Source organism: Zalophus californianus, chromosome 11, assembly GCF_009762305.2.
Source record: "Zalophus californianus isolate mZalCal1 chromosome 11, mZalCal1.pri.v2, whole genome shotgun sequence".
Lineage (NCBI taxonomy): Eukaryota > Metazoa > Chordata > Mammalia > Carnivora > Otariidae > Zalophus > Zalophus californianus.
In genome coordinates, this window is record NC_045605.1 from 104,549,854 (window position 1) to 104,568,477 (window position 18,624).

At 48.3% G+C, this 18,624-nt stretch overlaps 1 protein-coding gene and 1 non-coding gene across 2 annotated transcripts; both read left to right on the top strand.

The window, feature by feature from the left end:
* The first annotated feature begins 542 nt into the window (after positions 1-542).
* On the top strand, positions 543-733 carry LOC113915645. The gene has a single exon (XR_003517783.1). It is a non-coding gene; the product is annotated as a U2 spliceosomal RNA (small nuclear RNA).
* A 10,813-nt stretch (positions 734-11,546) lies between these two features.
* On the top strand, positions 11,547-17,989 carry SLC3A2 (solute carrier family 3 member 2). The gene is made up of 9 exons (XM_027580933.2): positions 11,547-12,198; positions 12,577-12,750; positions 13,423-13,517; positions 15,472-15,540; positions 15,647-15,705; positions 16,074-16,254; positions 16,372-16,515; positions 17,279-17,362; positions 17,476-17,989. Exons 1-9 carry the CDS (start codon positions 11,766-11,768, stop codon positions 17,836-17,838), a joined length of 1,602 nt encoding a protein of 533 aa, XP_027436734.2. The 5' UTR covers positions 11,547-11,765; the 3' UTR covers positions 17,839-17,989.
* Positions 17,990-18,624: the final 635 nt, after the last annotated feature.

An 18,624-nucleotide genomic window follows, 5' to 3' on the forward strand; every position in this document is an offset into this window, starting at 1 on the left:
CATTCCTTCCCTTGTTCTACTTCACCCCTTACCCACATAAACTCCCTGAGAGCAGAAATCATGTCTGTATAATTTATTTTATCCCCATCGTGTAGAACAGGCATGACACTGTAATTCATTGATTGCCTGCCCCATGCTATGAAGTAAGCTCCTGAAGAGGTTGTTACGAGAAATACTTGAACTGTAGTCAGCTTCCTCGCCGAAGGAGGCTCTTCGAGGATAGAAGCAGCGTCTGCCCCCTCCTGGCAGCGAAGGGCACTGCCTCCATTTGCGGAGGAGAAGGTATACGCAATTGAACGGTTCTCTGCTGGGAGCTGGGAGGAGGGCATTCACCTCTGGGAAAAATTCAATTTGAGAACAGAATTTCCTTATTTCCTGAACCGTGGAGGAATATGCCATTGGGAAGTTCTCCCGGGGAAGGATTAGACTGGTTTTAGAAAGAGCTGAGATGTGGAATTTTTATAAGGGACAGCTTGAAGCCTGCTTTTACAGCCTTGAGTGCAAGTTCGGGAAACAAGTTCTGACGGGAACCTTAATTGTAGGTTGTTTCTTTGTTTTTTGGTCCAAGATCATGAGTAGTGTGTGTTATTATCATTTAATATTTCGTAAATCCTCTACCTGAGGTTACTTTATGAAGGGGATTTTTGGAACAGGGAGATTGAGTAGAGGCTGGCTCCATCCAATTCACAGACCAGTCTGATATCGCAGTACCTCCATGAATGGTATGGTTCTCCCTTTTGGGATGGTTGTCAGTTAAAATGCAGACTGTTGGTATTCCACTGTGTCTTTTGCTTTTTGAAAAAAAAAATTTGAGGTGAATCTGCTGTTTCCCCTCTTTCTTTCATGCTGTATTTTTGATGCATATTTTGTCTTTTATGTCCTGGTTCTGTAAGATTTAGTTATTTTATAGTATTCTATTTAGAAATTTTCTACAGGTTATTTTGTCCCCTAGTGATAGACCTTTTTTCAGATTACCAAATATTTAATGCTATAACCAGTGCTACAGTGAAGTCTTTTGTATGTTGCTTTGTGCACATGTATGAGAGTTTCTCTGGGGTATGAATCTAGAAGTGACATTTCTGGATAATAGCAAGAGTGTTTTCAGTTCTATAGACTGTTGCAAATTGCCCACATATCGTGAATTGCAATTCTCTGCTATTCCTGAATAATCCCATTTTTGCTGGCAAAATAACTGACAGTTTTATTTTGAGGGTTAACAGTTGCTAGTATAAATGGCAATTAAAAAAACATTTTTCTAGTTGTTTGGTACTGGCATACAGGAAAGAATTGTTTTGTGTCTAGTTTTTATTGAACTCTTATTCTAATCATTTGTAGATTCAATTTGATTTTTCTTTTTTTTAAAAGATTTTATCTTTTAAGTAATCTCTACACACAACATGGGGCTCGAACCTAAAACCCCAAGATCAAGAGTTGCATGCTCCACTGACTGAGCCAGCCAGGTGCCCCTCAACCTGATTTTTCTGTACAGAATTTTTCTGTTAGTAGAGAAAAACATTTAGGTCTTAATTTTTCTTGCAAATTGAATGTTAGTTACCTATAAAAGCGTTTGTAAATTACTGATAATAAACTAAATGTGAGACCTGAAACCATAAAAATTCTAGAAGAGAGCACAGGCAGTAAAGTCTCTGACATTGGCCATAGCAACATTTCTTCTAGATATGTCTCCTTAGACAAGGGAAATAAAAACAAAAATAAACTATTGGGACCTCATCAAAATAAAAAGCTTCTATGCAGAAGTGAAGGAAACAATCAACAAAACTAAAAGGCAACCAACTGAATAGGAGAAGGTATTTGCAAATGACATATCCAAGAAGGATTAGTATCCAAAATACATAAAGAACTTTACAAATTAACATTTCTAAAACAAATAATCCAGTTAAAAATGGGCAGAAGACATGAACAGACATTTCTCCAAAGAAGACATTCAGATGGCCAACAGACACATGAAAAGATGCTCAACATCACTCATCATGAGGGAAATGCAAATCAAAACTACAATGAGATACCGCCTCACACCTGTCAGAATGGCAAAAATCAATAACACAGAAGCAACAAGTGTGGAAAAACAGGAACCCTCTTGCACTGTTGGTGGAAATGCAAACTGATGCAACCACTGTGGAAAACAGTATGGAGGTTCCTCAAAAAGTTAAAAATAGAACTACCCTACAGTCCAGTAATTGCACTGCTGGGTATTTACCTCCCCAAATGCAAAAACTAATTCAAAGGGATACATGCACCCCCATATTTATAGCACCGTTATTTACTATAACCAAATTATGGAAGCTGTTCAGGTGTCCATCGACAGATGAATGGATAAAGAAGATGTGGTCTATATACACAATGGAATATTATTCAGTCATAAAAAAGAATGAAATCTTGCCATTTGCAACACTGTGGATGGAGCTAGAGAGTATTATGCTGAGTGATCTAAGTCAGAGAAAGATAAATGCCATATTATTTCTTTTTTTAAAAAAGATTTTATTTATTCATTTGACACACACACAGAGAGAGAGAGCATGAGCACAAGCAGGGGGAGCAGGAGAGGGAGAAGCAGGCTTCCTGCTGAGTAGGGAGCCCGACGTGGGGCTTGATCTCAGGACTCCAAGATCATGACCTGAGCGGAAGGCAGGCGCTCAACTGACTTGAGCCACCCACGTGCCCCTTTTTTTTTTTTTTAGATTTTTATTTATTTGAGAGAGAGAGCATGAGTGTTGGGCAGCGGAGGCAAAGGGGGAGGGAGAAGCAGACTCCCCACTGAGCAGGGAGCCCGATGTGGGGCTTGATCCTAGGACCCTGAGATCGTGACCTGAGCCAAAGTCAGACACTTAGCCAACTGAGCCACCCAGGCGCCCCAGACGGATACCATATGATTTCATTCATATGTGGAATTTGAGGAAACAACAACAACAACAACAACAGAGGAGCAAAGGGGAAAAAACAGAGACAAACCAAGAAGCCGACCTCTTAACTATAGAGAACAAAATGGTAGTTACCAGACGGGAGGTAGGTGGGAGGGTGAGTGAAACAGGGGATGGGGGTCAAGGAGTGCCCTTGTCTGATGAGCACTGGGCGATGCATGGAAGTGTTAAATCACTAAATCGTACACCTGAAACTAATGCAATGCTGTATGTTGGCTATATTGGAATTTAAAAAAAATTACTGATAGTACTATTTTAAAGAAACTGGCTATTCCCCAGTTCTAATGCTGCTTTCTAATTTGAGGATGAAAGGGAATCTTTGTTCTAAGCTTGCTAGAAGATCCATTTTCCTTAAACTTTTTTTTAATTTTTATTTTTAAGTAATCTGTACACCCAGCATGGGGCTCGAACTCCCAATCCTGAGATCAGGAGTCACATGCTCTACCAAATGAGCCAGCCAGGTACCCCATTTTCCTTAAACTTTTCAGTTTTAGTTTCCTCTGTAGTCAACACCTTTATTTTATTTATTTCTTTAATATATTTTATTTTTTTGAAAGCAATTTTAAGTTTACAGAAAAATGCATAGAAAGGATGGAGTTCCTGTATACTTCCTTACCCTCCCTTCGCCCCCCACCCCTTCTGCTATTATTAACATCTTGCATTAGCGAAGTACACCTTTTATAATTGATGAGCCAATATTGATACATTATTATTAACTAAAGACCACGGTCTCCATTAAGGTTTGTCCCTTGTGTTGTACATTCTGTGGGGTTTGACACATGTATAATGACATGTATCCATCATTATAATGATACAGAATAGTTTCATGGCCCTAAAAATCCCCTATGCTCCACTTACTCAGCCCTCTCTCCCTCCCTCTCTCCCCAACTCCTGGCAACCACTGATCTTTCTACTGTCTCTATAGTTTTGCCTTTTCCAGAATGTCATATAGTTGGAATCATACAGTATGTAGCTTTTTCATATTTGCTTCTTCCACTTAGAAATATGCATTTAAGATTCCTCCCTGTATTTTCATGGCTTGATAGCTCATTTCTTGTTATTGAACTGAATAATATTCCATTATCTGGATGTACCGCAGTTTCTTTATCTGTTCACCTACTGAAGTATATCTTGGATGCTCCCAAGTTTTAGCAATGATAAAGAAAGCTGCTATCAACATCTGTGTGCAGGTTTTTGTGTGGACATAATTTTTTTTTTTTATTTGACAGAGAGAAAGACAGTGAGAGCGGGAACACAAGCAGGGGGAGTGGGAGAGGGAGAAGCAGGCTTCCTGCCGAGCAGGGAGCCCGATGCGGGGCTCAAACCCAGGACCCTAGGATCATGACCTGAGCCAAAGGCAGACACATAACGACTGAGCCACCCAGGCGCCCCTTGTGTGGACATAATTTTTCAACTCATTTGGGTAAATACCAAGGGGGTATGATTCCTGAATCATATGGTAAAAGTATGTTTAGTTTTGTAAAAAATACTGTCAAACTCTCTTCCACAGTAGCTGTACCGTCTCATGTTCCTACCAGAAACGAATGAGAGTGTCTTTTCCACTATGTCCTTTGAGTTGTCGGTGTGTTGGATTTTAGCCATTCTAATGCATGTGTAGTGGTATATCATTGTTGTTTTAAATTGCAATTCCCTAAAGATATATGATGTTGAGCATATTTTCATATGCTTATTTAACATCCCCTGCTTCCTTCCTGTTTTTTCCTTCCACTATAGGTAACCATTTTATATTGGCTTTTGGTTCATCTTTCTTTTGTCATTCAAGAAAATAATACACACACACACACACACACTTCCTTCCTTACACAAAAGGTAACGCACTGTATACATTCCATAACATTTTACAGAACATTTGTTTTCAGAGGCATAGGATTTCATCACATGGATGTTCCATTATTTCTTTTATTTTCATTTATTTTAAAGATTTTATTTATTTACTTGGGTAAAGGGAGAGGGAGAGAGAATCTCAAGCAGACTCCCTGTTGAATGGGGAGCCCAACTTGGGGCTCGATTCCGGACTCCATCTCACGACCTGATATCATGACCCTGAGATCATGACCTGAGCAGAGACCGAGTCAGACACTTAACCGACTGAACCACCCAGGCACCCTTCCATTTTTTCCCCCTAACTAATGCACTCTTTTTTTTTTTTTTTAAGATTTTATTTATTTATTTGACAGAGAGAGACACAGCAAGAGAGGGAACACAAGCAGGGGAGTGGGAGAGGGAGAAGCAGGCTTCCCGCTGAGCAGGGAGCCTGAGGCGGGGCTCGATCCCAGGAACCTGGGATTATGACCTGAGCCAAAGGCCAACGCTTAACGACTGAGCCACCCAGGTGCCCCATGATCTATGTTTTTGTATAGAAAGGTATTCTTGAAATTTTAACTGACAATGGAGATTACAAAACAGTATATATATCATGATCCTGATTATGTTAAACATAGCATCAGTGTGATTTTATATATATATATATATAATATAAGAAATTATGTAAGAATGAACACGAAGCTATTAACATTGTTTAACCCTGAATGGTGGGATTCTGGCTAATTTTTACATTTGAACATTTTCTGTATTGTCTGATATTTTTACTTTTATAATCATAATTTTATGTTATTTTTAAGATTTTATTTATTTATTTGACAGAGAGAGACACAGCGAGAGAGGGAACACAAGCAGGGGGAGTGGGAGAGGGAGAAGCAGGCTTCCTGTGGAGCAGGGGTCTCGATGCGGGCCTTGATGTGGGGCTTGATGCTGGGCTTGATCCCAGGACCCTGGGATCATGACCCGAGCCGAAGGCAGATGCCTAACAACTGAGCCACCCAGGCGCCCCTAACTAATGCAGTCTTTAACTGGGCCAGAAGCAGTAACTGTTTTACAAGCACTTGCTCATAAAATCCCAACAGAACAACTGGTATGTGAACCATAAAACTGTTGGTATTTTATGAGGAGAGAAATGTTAACTACTGCATACCAGGAACAGTTTCATTTGATAGCACCAACAGAATAATCGATTAGATAGTAATCAAAAGCGGTGCAACCAGTCAACACCAAATTGACAGTTTTTTTTCTTCTTTATCTAAATCATGTTATTAACCCCTTCTACTTTCTCATAAAAACCTCTTGCTTTCCCCACATGAGTGGGATGCTTTTTCTGGTTACTCTGGAATCTGTGCTCCCCAAATTGCAATTCTGAGACCCCAGTCTCACCTCCTTTTCTTGGTTGACACCACTATGATCTGTTTTCTGTTCAGAATACTGACACCACAGGTGTGGGTTTCCACACCAAGCAATTTTCTAATTCCCTGCAACAAACTGGAAGGAATTACCACTTAATTTGACTTGACACTAAGTATCCTGGGTTTGCACAGAACTCACAGGTTAAGGGCGCAGTCCCACAAGACTGCCCACCACATCAGACACCAATCTCAAGTCGTGGGTCCCAGGTTACCCACAATTCTGAGTTGGCTATAAATCGGGGTTCTCACAATCCCCTCATCAGGTCTGAATTTGCTATAACAGCTCATAGAACTCAGGGAAACACTTCATTTACTATTACCAATTTATTTTAAAGGATGTTGTAAAGGGTACAAATGAACAGCCAGATGAAGAGGTACATAGGGTGATGTCTGGAAGGGTTCCATGCACAGGATCTTCTGACCCTGTGGACTTGGGCTGTATCACCTTCCTGGTACATGTTCATCAACCCGGAAGATCTCCAAACCCCATCGATTAGAGTTTTTTTTTTTTTTAAAGATTTTATTTATTCATTTGAGACACAGAGATACAGAGAGAGAAAGCATGAGCAGGGAGAGAGGCAGAGGGAGAAGCAGGCTCCCCGCTGAGCCAGGAGCCCGATGTGGGGCTCGATTCCATGACCCCGGGATCATGACCTGAGCCGAAGGCGGACGCCCAACCATCTGAGCCACCCAGGCGCCCCTCGATTAGGGTTTTTACAGAGGTTCCATTACGCAGGCATGATCACTGGCCATTGGTGATTACCCAATCTCTACCTCCTCTTCCCTTGCTGGAAGTTGGGGAATGGGACTGGAAGTTACAACCCTCTAGTCATGCCTTGGTTTTTCTGGTGGCCAGCCCCCACCCCGAAGCTACCACCAAGAGTGGCCTCCTTGAAAGAGAAGACTTTCTTTTTTTTAAAATATTTAATTAATTTATTTATTTGAGAGAGAGAATGAGATAGAGCATGAGAGGGGGGAGGGTCAGAGGGAGAAGCAGACTCCCCGCTGAGCAGAGAGCCCGACGTGGGACTCGATCCTGGGACTCCAGGATCATGACCTGAGCCGAAGGCAGTCGCTTAACCAACTGAGCCACCCAGGCACCCGAAAGAGAAGACTTTCTTATCACCCAGTAATTCCAAGGGATTTAGGAGCTCAGTGTTAGGAACTAGGGACAAAGGCTGTGTTTGCGTGCTCTCTCTCTCTCTGGTTTTATCATATCACAGTTAGCTACTTATAAAAAAGCTAAGATTGGCTTTCTACCTTATACCATAAATAAGAATCAATTAAAGATAGATTAAAGACTTAAATATCAAAAATAAAACCTTACATTTTTGCATACAAAATGTTGAAGAATATCTTCTAGGCCTTAAAGTAAAGATTTTTAAAGAGATTTTTTTAAAAGTTTATTTTTTAGTAATCTCTACACCCAACGTGGTGATCTAACTTACAACCCTGAGACCAAGAGTTGTATGATCTCCCGACTGAGCCAGCCAGGGGCCCCAAGAAAGATTTTTTTTTTTATTTTTTTATTTATTTTATTTTATTTTATTTTTTTAAAGATTTTATTTATTTATTTGAGAGACAGAGAGAATGAGAGAGAAAGCACATGAGATGGGGGGAGGGTCAGAGGGAGAAGCAGACTCCCTGCTGAGCAGGGAGCCGGATGCGGGACTCGATCCAGGGACTCCAGGATCATGACCTGAGCCGAAGGCAGTCGCTTAACCAACTGAGCCACCCAGGCGCCCAAAGATTTTTTTTTTTAAAGATTTTATTTATTTACTTGACAGAGAGACACAGCGAGAGAGGGAACACAAGCGGGGGAGTGGGAGAGGGAGAAGCAGGCTTCCCGCAGAGCAGGGAGCTGGATGTGGGGCTCGGTCCCAGGACCCTGGGATCATGACCTGAGCCGAAGGTAGACGCTTAATGACTGAGCCACCCAGGCGCCCCCCCAAGAGAGATTTTTTAAATAAGTCACCAAAAATGAAAACATGGAGTATTTATTAAAGAAAACATTGATTTTTTAAAAAGATTTTATTTATTTATTTAAGAGAGAGAGAACGAGAGATAGACAGCACAAGAGGGAAGAGGGTCAGAGGGAGAAGCAGACTCCCTGCTGAGCAGGGAGCCTGATGCGGGACTTGATCCCGGGACTCCAGGATCATGACCTGAGCCGAAGGCAGTCGCCCAACCAACCGAGCCACCCAGGCGCCCATTGATTTTTTTTTTTTTACAAGCCCAGATAACCCACCATTCTTGATGGATAACTTTTGTTTATCAAAAGACACCTGAGCGCCCAGATCTTGGTTTCTAATACCATTCTCCAATAAAAGGAACCAGGGCTCCTCGGAGAAGTGGCTGATTCTAGGGTTGGGGATCTAGTGTTCAAACAAGGTGAGCCTGGACCATTTTGTCATGCCAGGACATAAAGAAGCGCTCAAAAGATTGTGTGTGGGGGGGAGGCAGGGAAACAGGGGGAAGAGAAATGTAATAAAGGAGCCAACCTGACAGCTCACGGTGGCCAAAGCTGGACCAATTTGAGGGAAAACCCCAATAATATAGTATTGAATTCTAAGCCAAAGTATAAAACAAATATCCACGAGTCCACACTGACATAAATAAATGAATAGATAAGTAAATGAGGGAGAAGAGACAAATCGCCTGCAGCTGCTTAACCTACTGAGCCATGCAGGCGCCTGATGATAGAAAGTTCTGAAGGTCACAGGGGATGGGAAAATGATGCTACCCACCAGTATTGTGTGACCACCATGGTAGAAGGAGCTGATGTTGGAAGACTTCAGTCTTCCTTTTAAGGCTAATTGAATCTCTTATTACTATTTAGCCTCTGGCATGAGATCAGTATTCTGTCTCTGATCAGATAGACATCTGATGTCATCTACCAAGAATAATATGTTAAAAATGCTTCTTTGTCTCTTCCATACATTGATCTGCTAGATCTCTGATGTTTCTGTCTTTTGATACTTGGTTGCATTAGAGAGAAAGACTAGCAGCAGTGCTGTTCATCTGTCTAATTTACTTGCAGATACTTTTCAGATGGTGTACTCATTTCCCTTCTAAGAGATGGCTTTGGTTGTATTTCCTTTACCTTTTCTGGTTTTTATCCCCCCTCCTTCTCTGCGCTCATCTCCATAGCTCTTTGACTTCCAAATGCTCGGTTCCTTTTGTTGTTTCTAAGAAGGGAAGTAGCTGGGTTTGACTGGTGCAGTTCATCCACTCGTTTTCCAAACACTCTTGAAGTGCCTACTTGTGCTACTACTGTAGGTAGGCAGGCCCATTGACAAATAGCACAAGGCCCTGCCACTTATCTGGAAGTGTAGACACCCAGAAAAGGAAATGTAACAGGGCATGTGTTGTAGCAGAGGTGGATGGCAAAGAATTCTTTTGGAGAAGTTGAGAAAAACCGTCATCTGAGCTAGGTCTTGAATGGACAGGAGCTTCCGAGGTCGAGTGGCAGAACAGGAATGGCAGGTAGAAAGATGCAGAGGCCTGACAAAGCTGGGTGTGCCTTGAGACTGGCAGGTGTTCGAAGGCTGATGTCGCTGGGCGGGTAGTTCCCGTGAAAGGTATGTGGGGAGGTGATAAACTTGGGGAGGTCAGTTGCTAGCTTCTTCACTGCCCGCAGAAGGAATTGGCTTCATCTGTCTGGAACCATGGGGGGGCTGTGAGTGAGATAGTATGTTCCCAGGGTTCTTATTTGGACCATCTCAAGGAGAGCTTCTGACTCCAGTTCTCAACCTCGAGCTTTCACCCTGGGATAAAGTCTGTTCAGAGCCTCTGGTTGGCACTTATCTGCCATGCCCAGGGCACCTTGGACTTACTATCATCTTTGCACACCGGTGTGACCTCCACCCTTTACCCCCTGGCCTGCTTCCCTCCAGGAATTGGTTCTGGCTTTCCCAGGGTGGGGGTGGGGAGTGGGCTGTGGCATGCAGAAAGGGGATGGCAAAAGATGAGTCTTTTCACACCCTTGGCTCTCCTCTGGCCCCCCTTTCTGTTTGCTATTTCTTCAGATCTTGGCCTCTGCTTTCTTCCAAATACTTGGCTTCAGGCCCAGGTGGAAGAGGGAGAGAACTTGTTTCCTTCAGCTCCTCTGAAAATAACCTGGCTGGCACTGGTCAGGAACAAGAAGTTCCTGAGTGTCTGCACCCCATGCTGTCCAGCAGTCCCTGCTATGAATCTTTATTTATTTTCCTGCTATGAATCTTGTCTCTGCCCCACTTACCCTCCATCCCAGGATCTCTGTGGAGGGAAGTTAGGTTGTCTTGTTTTTTAAGATTTTACTTATTTATTTATTTGACAGAGAGAGACAGTGAGAGAGGGGACACAAGCAGGGGGAATGGGAGAGGGAGAAAGAAGCAGGCTTCCCGCCGAGCAAGGAGCCCGATGTGGGGCTTGATCCCAGGACCATGGGATCATGACCTGAGCTGAAGGCAGACGCTTAATGACTGAGCCACCCAGGCGCCCCTTAGGTTGTCTTTAAAGCCTCTGTAGCGGCCTCCAAGGCTTAGCACAGTGAAGTGATGGGGGGCGGGGGGTGGGGGGGAACCCTGGCACCCTGGGGAGATTGGGCTAATCTGTGGGAGGCCCTGCAAAGTGGGGAAAAGTCTGGTCTGTTGTAGGAAAATGGTGGATGCCTCTAACTGAGGCCCAACCTTGGAATGTTTGCTACAGGCCCGAGGTTGCCCACCAGGCGCTTGAGGCTCTTCTGGATGTCGGATGCCTTGCTGCCCGACATCCTGGGGCCAGAAACTGGGGGTAGGGTGGGGTAAGACGGGAGTGTCAGCTTCAACTCTCCTGTCCGAACAGATTCATCTTAAAACATCACGGAGAACACCGGGTTAGAGTTCATTCAGTGAAGTTAATAAAGCAAAGTATTGTAGTGCTCAATAGTTGCTGCATGATGAATTATTTGAACTGGACTCAAGATGAGTCTTGAAGGACGTGTAAGCCCGGCGGGGAAGCGGAGGTCTAGCGCCAAGTCCCAGAGGCTTGAGGAGACTAGGCTAGGTCGGAGAAAGAGGAGCTGAGTTTGGCTGGCTCTGAGAGCGCCAGTGGCCGTGCGAAGTTGGAACCACCACGCGGTGGCCTGAGCCCTGGGCCTAGGAAAGACGGAGGACGGCTGCGGGGTAGTCACCCACCTTCGGAGTGCGCGAAGAGGGGCCCCGGGACCGCCGCACTGCTGGACTGCCACTCCCCGTCCCCTCGTGGGGACGGGACAAATCAGACCCCGCCCACCTAAAGGTGGCTCGGGGCTCAGCCCTCTCAGCGTCCCGCTGGAAGGAACCTTAGGGGCAAACAGGTTGGCGAGCGGTCCCAGAAAGAGCAATCGGGGCCGTTCCTCTTTAAGGGGCGGGCGGGGGCGGGGCTCCCCTGCCTCATCCCGGAGGCTGAGCCAGTCCCCCCAGCAGACGCGGACTCAGTCGCCGGAGCTGTGCCGGGCTGCCTGGTCCCGGGAGGCGGTGCCAAGGCCGAGGTGAGGCGGGAGGTCGGGGCAGGAGTCCAGCCACCACTTGATCGCAGGCTGCATCGTGTCGCCGGTTCCGCAGGCACCATGAGCCAGGACACAGAGGCGGACCTGAAGGAGGTGGAGCTGAACGAGCTGGAGACCGAGAAGCAGCCGATGAACGCGCCGTCCGGGGCGGCCATGGCCGTGGTCGTGGCGGGAGGCGCCGAGAAAAACGGTCTGGTGAAGATCAAGGTGGCCGACGACGAGGCGGAGGCAGCGGCCGCGGCCAAGTTCACCGGCCTGTCCAAAGAAGAGCTGCTGAAGGTGGCGGGCAGACCCGGCTGGGTGCGCACCCGCTGGGCGCTGCTGGTGCTCTTCTGGCTCGGCTGGCTCGGCATGCTGGCGGGCGCGGTAGTCATCATCGTGCGGGCCCCGCGCTGCCGCGAGCTGCCGGCGCAGAGCTGGTGGCACAAGGGCGCCCTCTACCGCATCGGCGACCTTCAGGCCTTCCAGGGCCCCGCGGGGGGCAACTTAGCGGGTGAGCTCTGTGCGCGCCCCCTTGGTTTGACCGGCCCCCGGCCCTGATCCTGTCCCCCCACCGCCTGCCCGTCCCGGAGTCGTCCCCGCACCCTGGGGCGTAGCTTCTCCTTCCTTTCTTTGAAGAAAGCCACCCCCACTCCCTCTTGCGCGAGGGTAGCTGACTCAGCGTCTTCCCTTCCCCCTGCGGCGCCGGAAGCCGGGCGCTGACGTTTCTGAAGCAATGTGCTGGGCAGCTTACGTCAGCAACTCCTGAGTGTCGTGATCCAGGCTCACCCCCGGCCCCACGCTTAGTTCCGGGGAGAGGGGAGACTAGGGCTGTTCAGGGGCCTCGGGGGCGCTTCGCTTTAACCGCTTTAACCCTGCTTCCCGGTTTCAGGCCTAAAGAGGCACCTCGATTACCTGAGCTCCCTGAAGGTGAAGGGCTTTGTGCTGGGCCCAGTTCACAAGAACCAGAAGGATGACCTCGCGGGGACCAACTTGGAACAGATCGACCCCACTTTTGGCTCCAAGGAAGATTTTGACAATCTCTTGCAGTTGGCCAAGAAAAAGAGTGGGTGTCCTGGAGTTGACGCCGAAGCAGCTGAGAAGGGCTTGGCTTTCTGGCCACAGTAAAGACAGGATAGGGTTTTTGTTTGGTTCACTCCTGACTGGCTCTGAGTTTTCCTAAAGCAGGCACAGGGGAGGTTTCCTAGTCTTCAGCCTAAGATGAATTTGTCAAGTGGCTCAGAGACTTTTCTACTTGCTGTGTGTCCAGCCATTTAACTTCTGGGCTTCAGTGCCCTTACTTGCAAAATGTCAGCTTCCTGATTCAGTGGTTTATCTTTATTAATTTTATTTATTTTTTAAGTAGGCTCCACTGCCCAAGGTGGTACTTGAACTCAGGACCCTGAGATCAAGACTCACATGCTTTACTGACTGAGCCAGCCAGGCATCCCTAATTCAGTGGTTTTTTTTAACTTGTAGAGGAGCAGATCCTTTTGAGAAAAATACCCAAATAAAATCAGAGGGTTCCCTTTGGGGGTGGGGAGCCCAGGGCCCCAAAGCTCGGCCTTCTCTACTACACTATGTGCCTTCTGCCCTAGAAGATCTGAAGTGGGGTTCCAATCGAAGCGTTTGTGCCATGTAATACCTAGGGAGTAGTCTACTGGCTAGTATTTGTTGTTCTCCCTTTTCCCTCACCCCAGAGTCTTTCTCACCACTACCTTTTCCCCCATTGTTCCAGGCATCCGGGTCATTCTGGACCTCACTCCCAACTACAGGGGCCAGAACTCGTGGTTCCTCCCCACGGAGATCAACTCTGTGGCCGCCAAGATGAAGGTGAGTGAGTTGGTGCTGATGGCAGGTGGGAGCCGGGCGTTGGGGCTGTGTTGATCCTCTTGGCAAGCCCTGTAAACCTAGCCTGGCTCCAGCTGAGGGGACCCTTGCTCCTTGGAGCCAAACTGGCGCGCTCCTCCCACACAGGCAGGAGGGCAGGCCAACTGTGCACCCCCCTTTTTGCTTGTTCCTTTTCTGGCCAGTGATTGTTTCCTTGACTCTGACGGTCATAGGGCCAGGAAAGGAATTTCTCAGATGTCAGTCTGGGTTTGATTTTTCTTCCTTTTGGGAGAGGAAGCCGTTTCTCTGTGGGACTCCTGTTCTGTCTGGTTTCCCAGCTCTTGTTTAATGTGTTCTGGAGTGGAGCCCAGTCTGAAATTGTAAGCATTGTGGTCTTATGTGTCTGGGCCTATGCCAGGTATTTTGTGTGTGTTCTAAACTTCTCTGTGGCCACACAAGGACCCTGACATCCTCTCTGCTGTAACTGAAGAAGCTAAGGTTCAGAGGGGTTTGCTGTGCTTAAGATTTGAGGTCCCAAGTAGTCTCACTTCTGTAATCTGCTTTCCCTGAATGAAGGTATAGGAGCAGACTATACTCAGCAGGCTGAGAATGGGACTTTGTCATCCGAGCTCCTAATGCCAGTGTTTTAGGACACTGACGAGTTCAGCAGGGGTAGAATAAAAATGGAGCAGCCCCTGACCCTTTGCTGGCCCTCGTGATTCTGAGGTAGAATGCTTTACTCCCAGCATTTCCACTGGACCCTTGGGGTCATCCAGTTCAGCCCTTGCTGATTGCTGGAAGACCCTTTAAGAGTTATTGATGGGGGGGACAGGCGTGCCTGGCTGGCTCAGTCAGTAGAGCATGTGACTCTTGATCTCAGGGTTGTGAGTTCGAGCTCCACATTGGCGGTAGAGCTTACTTAAAAAAAAAAAATCTCTTAAAGTTATCGGTGAAGGCGTGTTTTCAGATGGTGTGGCGTGAGGCCTGGTAGCTTCAGATGAAAATGGAGACAAGGGGCGCCTGGGTGGCTCAGTCCGTTAAGCGGCTGCCTTCGGCTCAGGTCATGATCCTGGGGTCCTGGGATCGAGCCCCACATCGGGCTCCCTGCTCAGGCGGAGAGCCTGCTTCTCCCTCTCCATCTGCCTGCCACTCTGCCTACTTGTGCTCGCTCACTCTCTCTGTGTCAAATAAATAAATAAATAAAATCTTAAAAAAAAAAAAAAGAAAAGAAAATGGAGACGAGAGGAGAGAGCACAGGGCCTGGGGCTGTGGGGGTGGGGCACCATGTTCTTCTTTCACACCCCGCCCCCCGCTTGCTTGGAATTCAGGCCTGGGCCTGTGCTGCAGAGCTGACTCCTTTTCAAATCTTCATCTAGACTGCCCTGGGGCTGTACTTTGAATTTCACTCTTTCATCATTGGCCTTGCTCTGACCTGCTCTCTTCCTCCTACCCTCCCCAGGCCTCAGGACACTGGGAGAGGAGTAAGGACACTTGCGGTGGGATCTTGGCTAGCATTTCGGTCCCGTGTTTGCTGCTTGCTGACGGTGGTCTTTGGCATGCTTCCTTGCGGCTCTGAGAGGGTTTCCTCATTTCTGACCTGAGTATACTAGCATTCCACACATGCTAAGGGTTAAATGAAGTTATGTTTACGAACATACTTTTTCTCTTGGGCCTTTCCTGTAGGTGTCCAAAGGTGAAGCTGTGTCGTTTGACCTGGGGAGGAACAGAGAAGTGAAATGCTGTAGCGTTAAGAATCAGTGATAGTTCACAAAGGGAGGGAACCGAACGCTAATCCTTTATGATAGCGGTGGTTAAATGAGGCCGGTCAAGGCAAGTGACTCTCCCAAGGTCATGGGGAAGTGCGTCCTGGGCAAGATTTGACATGGGCTGGATTTTGTAAGCCTTTGAGTCAGGGTATTGATACCTTTCCCCTGTTCTTTTGCCCCCTTCCCTGTAGGATGCTCTGAGTTTTTGGCTGCAGGCCGGTGTAGATGGGTTCCAGGTTCGGAACATAGAGAATCTGACGGTAAGTCCCTTTCCACGTGAGGGGCAGAGCCTGGGTGAGAGCAGAGGGACTCTCCAGGGCTTGGTAGTGTTCCCTGCTCCTCAACTTTGCTTTTTTTCTCTTCTAGGATGCATCTTTGTTCTTGGCCGAGTGGCAGAACATGACCAAGAGCTTCAGTGAAGATAGGTAGGTGCCAGGCCTCCCCTGCCAACTCTGCTTCATTGTGGGAACCCCTCGGCTGAGTGCTAGGCCCCAGGAACGGGGGAATTCCTAGCCTGGAGAAACTTCTTCACCTTCATTCTTTTCTTGTTCTTTTTTTTTTAAGATTTTATTTATTTACTTGACAGAGACACAGCAAGAGCAGGAACACAAGCAGGGGGAGTGGGAGAGGGAGAAGCAGGCTTCCCGCGGAGCAGGGAGCCCGATGCGGGGCTTGATCCCAGGAGCCTGGGATCATGACCTGAGCCGAAGGCAGACGCTTAACGACTGAGCCACCCCGGCGCCGCATTCTTTTATTCTTTACCAACCTTGTCCCTGCACCCTGCTCTGTGCAGGCTCTTGATTGCAGGGACCGAGTTCTCTGACCTTCAGCAGATCCTGAGCCTACTTGGATCCGCCAAGGACCTGTTGTTGACGAGCTCGTACCTGGCAAGCTCTGATTTCACTGGGGAGCACACAGAGTTCCTCGTCACCCAGTATTTGAACGCCACTGAGCATCGTTGGTGCAGCTGGAGCGTGAGTACCTCAGTGTGGGGGAGAGCGCGCCGGGGGAGGCCTTCTGGAGGCAGGGGTGTTGGCTGACGGGGGCAGAGGCCGGCTTTGGGGTTCACCTCAGTGCGTGCATTCCTGCAGTTGTCTCAGGCGGGGTTCCTGACTGCCCTCGTGCCGGCTCGTCTGCTCCGCCTCTACCAGCTGTTACTCTTCTCCCTGCCCGGCACCCCGGTTTTCAGCTACGGAGATGAGATCGGCCTGGAGGTAGCTGCCCTGCCTGGCCTGGTACGGCTTGCTGTCTTCCCCACGCGCCGGGGTTGGGGGGGTGGTTGTGTTTCTCTGTCCTGGGGACTGTGCGGATGGCAGCAAGCAGATGTGGGCCTGGGGTGGAACTGCATTTGATTCCTGCTCAGCCCCCTTAATCAGTCCCTGTGTGGCCTCGGTGAGTCATTTCCCTGCCACCGCCTTGATCGTCTCTTCCAGGGTACTGCCTTTCTTGTAGGGACTCAGTGAGGGCCTCTTTTAAAATGCAGTGGCTGACCGCTGATGTAGGTATCCAGTATGGGAGCCATCACTCACCCGTTCGTGGGTTCATTCATTCCTTTATTCATGCATGCACGCATTCAGGGCACTCTGTGTCCTCCCGCAACTCATAGTTTAGTGGAGGACCCAGGTGAGTACGAGAGCTGCACGGCAGCCCCCGCCGTGATCGGGGTAAGCGCACGGAGGCACTGGCTCAGCTTTAGCCATCGGGTTGGAGGTTGGCACCCCAGCTGATGTTCATAGAACTGGTTGTTCAGTTATTCCACGGTTTTAGGGAGTAATTCCTCTATGCCATGCACAAGGGATACAGCAGTGCACAAAAGAGCTGGAGGTGGTGAAGTTAGATGATAAAATAGAAAAAAGGTACCCAGTGCTTCTCAGTCCTGTGCAAAAGGGAGCAGGGCCAGAGGGACGGGGGGACGTTTTCCATCGAGGGGCTGGGAACGGGAGGAGAAGGGAGAGCAGGCCCAGGCCTTTTCCAAGTCCTGTTTTCTCTGCTTTTCAGCCTGCGAAGGCTCCGTTCATGCTCTGGGACGAATCCAGCTTCCCCAACACCTCAGGACCTGGAAGTACCAACATGACCGTAAAGGTAAGGGTTTTGGGTGGGCCAGGCCTGCTCAGTAGAGGGTGGGCAGGTGACCTGTAGGAGTTTGCACCCAGGGGCCACCCTTTATCTTTTCCTGCTATCTCCATCCTTTGCAGGGCCAGAATGAAGACACTGGTTCTCTCCTCTCCCTGTTCCGGAGGCTGAGCGATCAGCGAGGCAAGGAGCGTTCTCTGCTCCACGGAGACTTCCACGTGCTCTCCTCGGGGCCTGACCTCTTTGCCTACATCCGCCACTGGGACCAGAATGAGCGATTCCTGGTAGTGCTCAACTTCGGGGATACAGACCAGCCTGCCAGGTTGGGGGCGTCTGGTCTGCCGGCCACCGCCAGTCTGCCGGCCACCGCCGATCTGCTGCTCAGCACTGATCTAGGCCGTGAGGAGGGTGTGTCTCTGGAGCTGGAGCACCTCAACCTAAAGCCCTACGAGGGGCTGTTACTCCGCTTCCCCTACGTGGCCTGACAGGACCCACCACCCTTCCCCTCCCCAGGCCATTTGGGTCCTGGTTTCTTTTCCTTTTTTTTTTTTTTTTTTTTTTTTTACTGCCACAGATTACAGATGAAACCCCAGATAAAGTTTGTTCTGGCTTCAAATAAAAGTCACTCCTGCCTGGTGAGGTCTTGTACTTCCTCCATCTCTCTTGTCAGGGCAGGGGCACCCCTCCCCCTCCGCCCTCCCCTCCCCCCGGACCTGCATCAGTGATGAGGGCCCCCCTCCCCGTCCCCCTCCTCGGCCTGCTCACAGTGATCCGGGCCAGAGTTCCCTGCCCCTGCTCTAGCCTAGAGAGGGAGGGGCCTTTCAAGCAGACAACAACGTGGTGTCAGGGCTAGGACTAGCATCTGGGCCAGGGTCCTCTCCTGGAGGTTTTTTTTTTTTTTTTTTTAAGATTTTATTTATTTATTCATGAGAGACAGAGAGAGAGAGAGAGAGAGAGAGAGGCAGAGGGAGAAGCAGGCTCCCAAGGAGCAGGGAGCCCGATGCGGAACTCGATCCCAGGACTCTGGGATCATGACCTGAGCTGAAGGCAGATGCCTAACCATCTGAGCCACCCAGGCGCCCTCTCCTGGAGGTTTTGGGTCTTACCCCCTCTCTTGGGTCTTAGCCCCCTCAGCAATGGTCTCCAGCCAAGTGTGGTCAGGTTTCCTTGTTTTTGCAGACTTTCAGGGGGAAAGAGTGGGAGCAGGGTGGCCGGTTTTTCCAAGAGGTACTTCTAAAGGATACTAGAGGGCATTCATTCAACAGGAATCT

Bases quoted from the DNA above. Each gene is read 5' to 3' on its own strand.
- SLC3A2 (XM_027580933.2), top strand. From the start codon at position 11,766: ATGAGCCAGGACACAGAGGCGGACCTGAAGGAGGTGGAGCTGAACGAG. The intron at 15,541-15,646 runs GTAAGTCCCTTT...TTTCTCTTCTAG, and splicing joins GGAACATAGAGAATCTGACG to GATGCATCTTTGTTCTTGGC. The intron at 15,706-16,073 runs GTAGGTGCCAGG...TGCTCTGTGCAG, and splicing joins AAGAGCTTCAGTGAAGATAG to GCTCTTGATTGCAGGGACCG.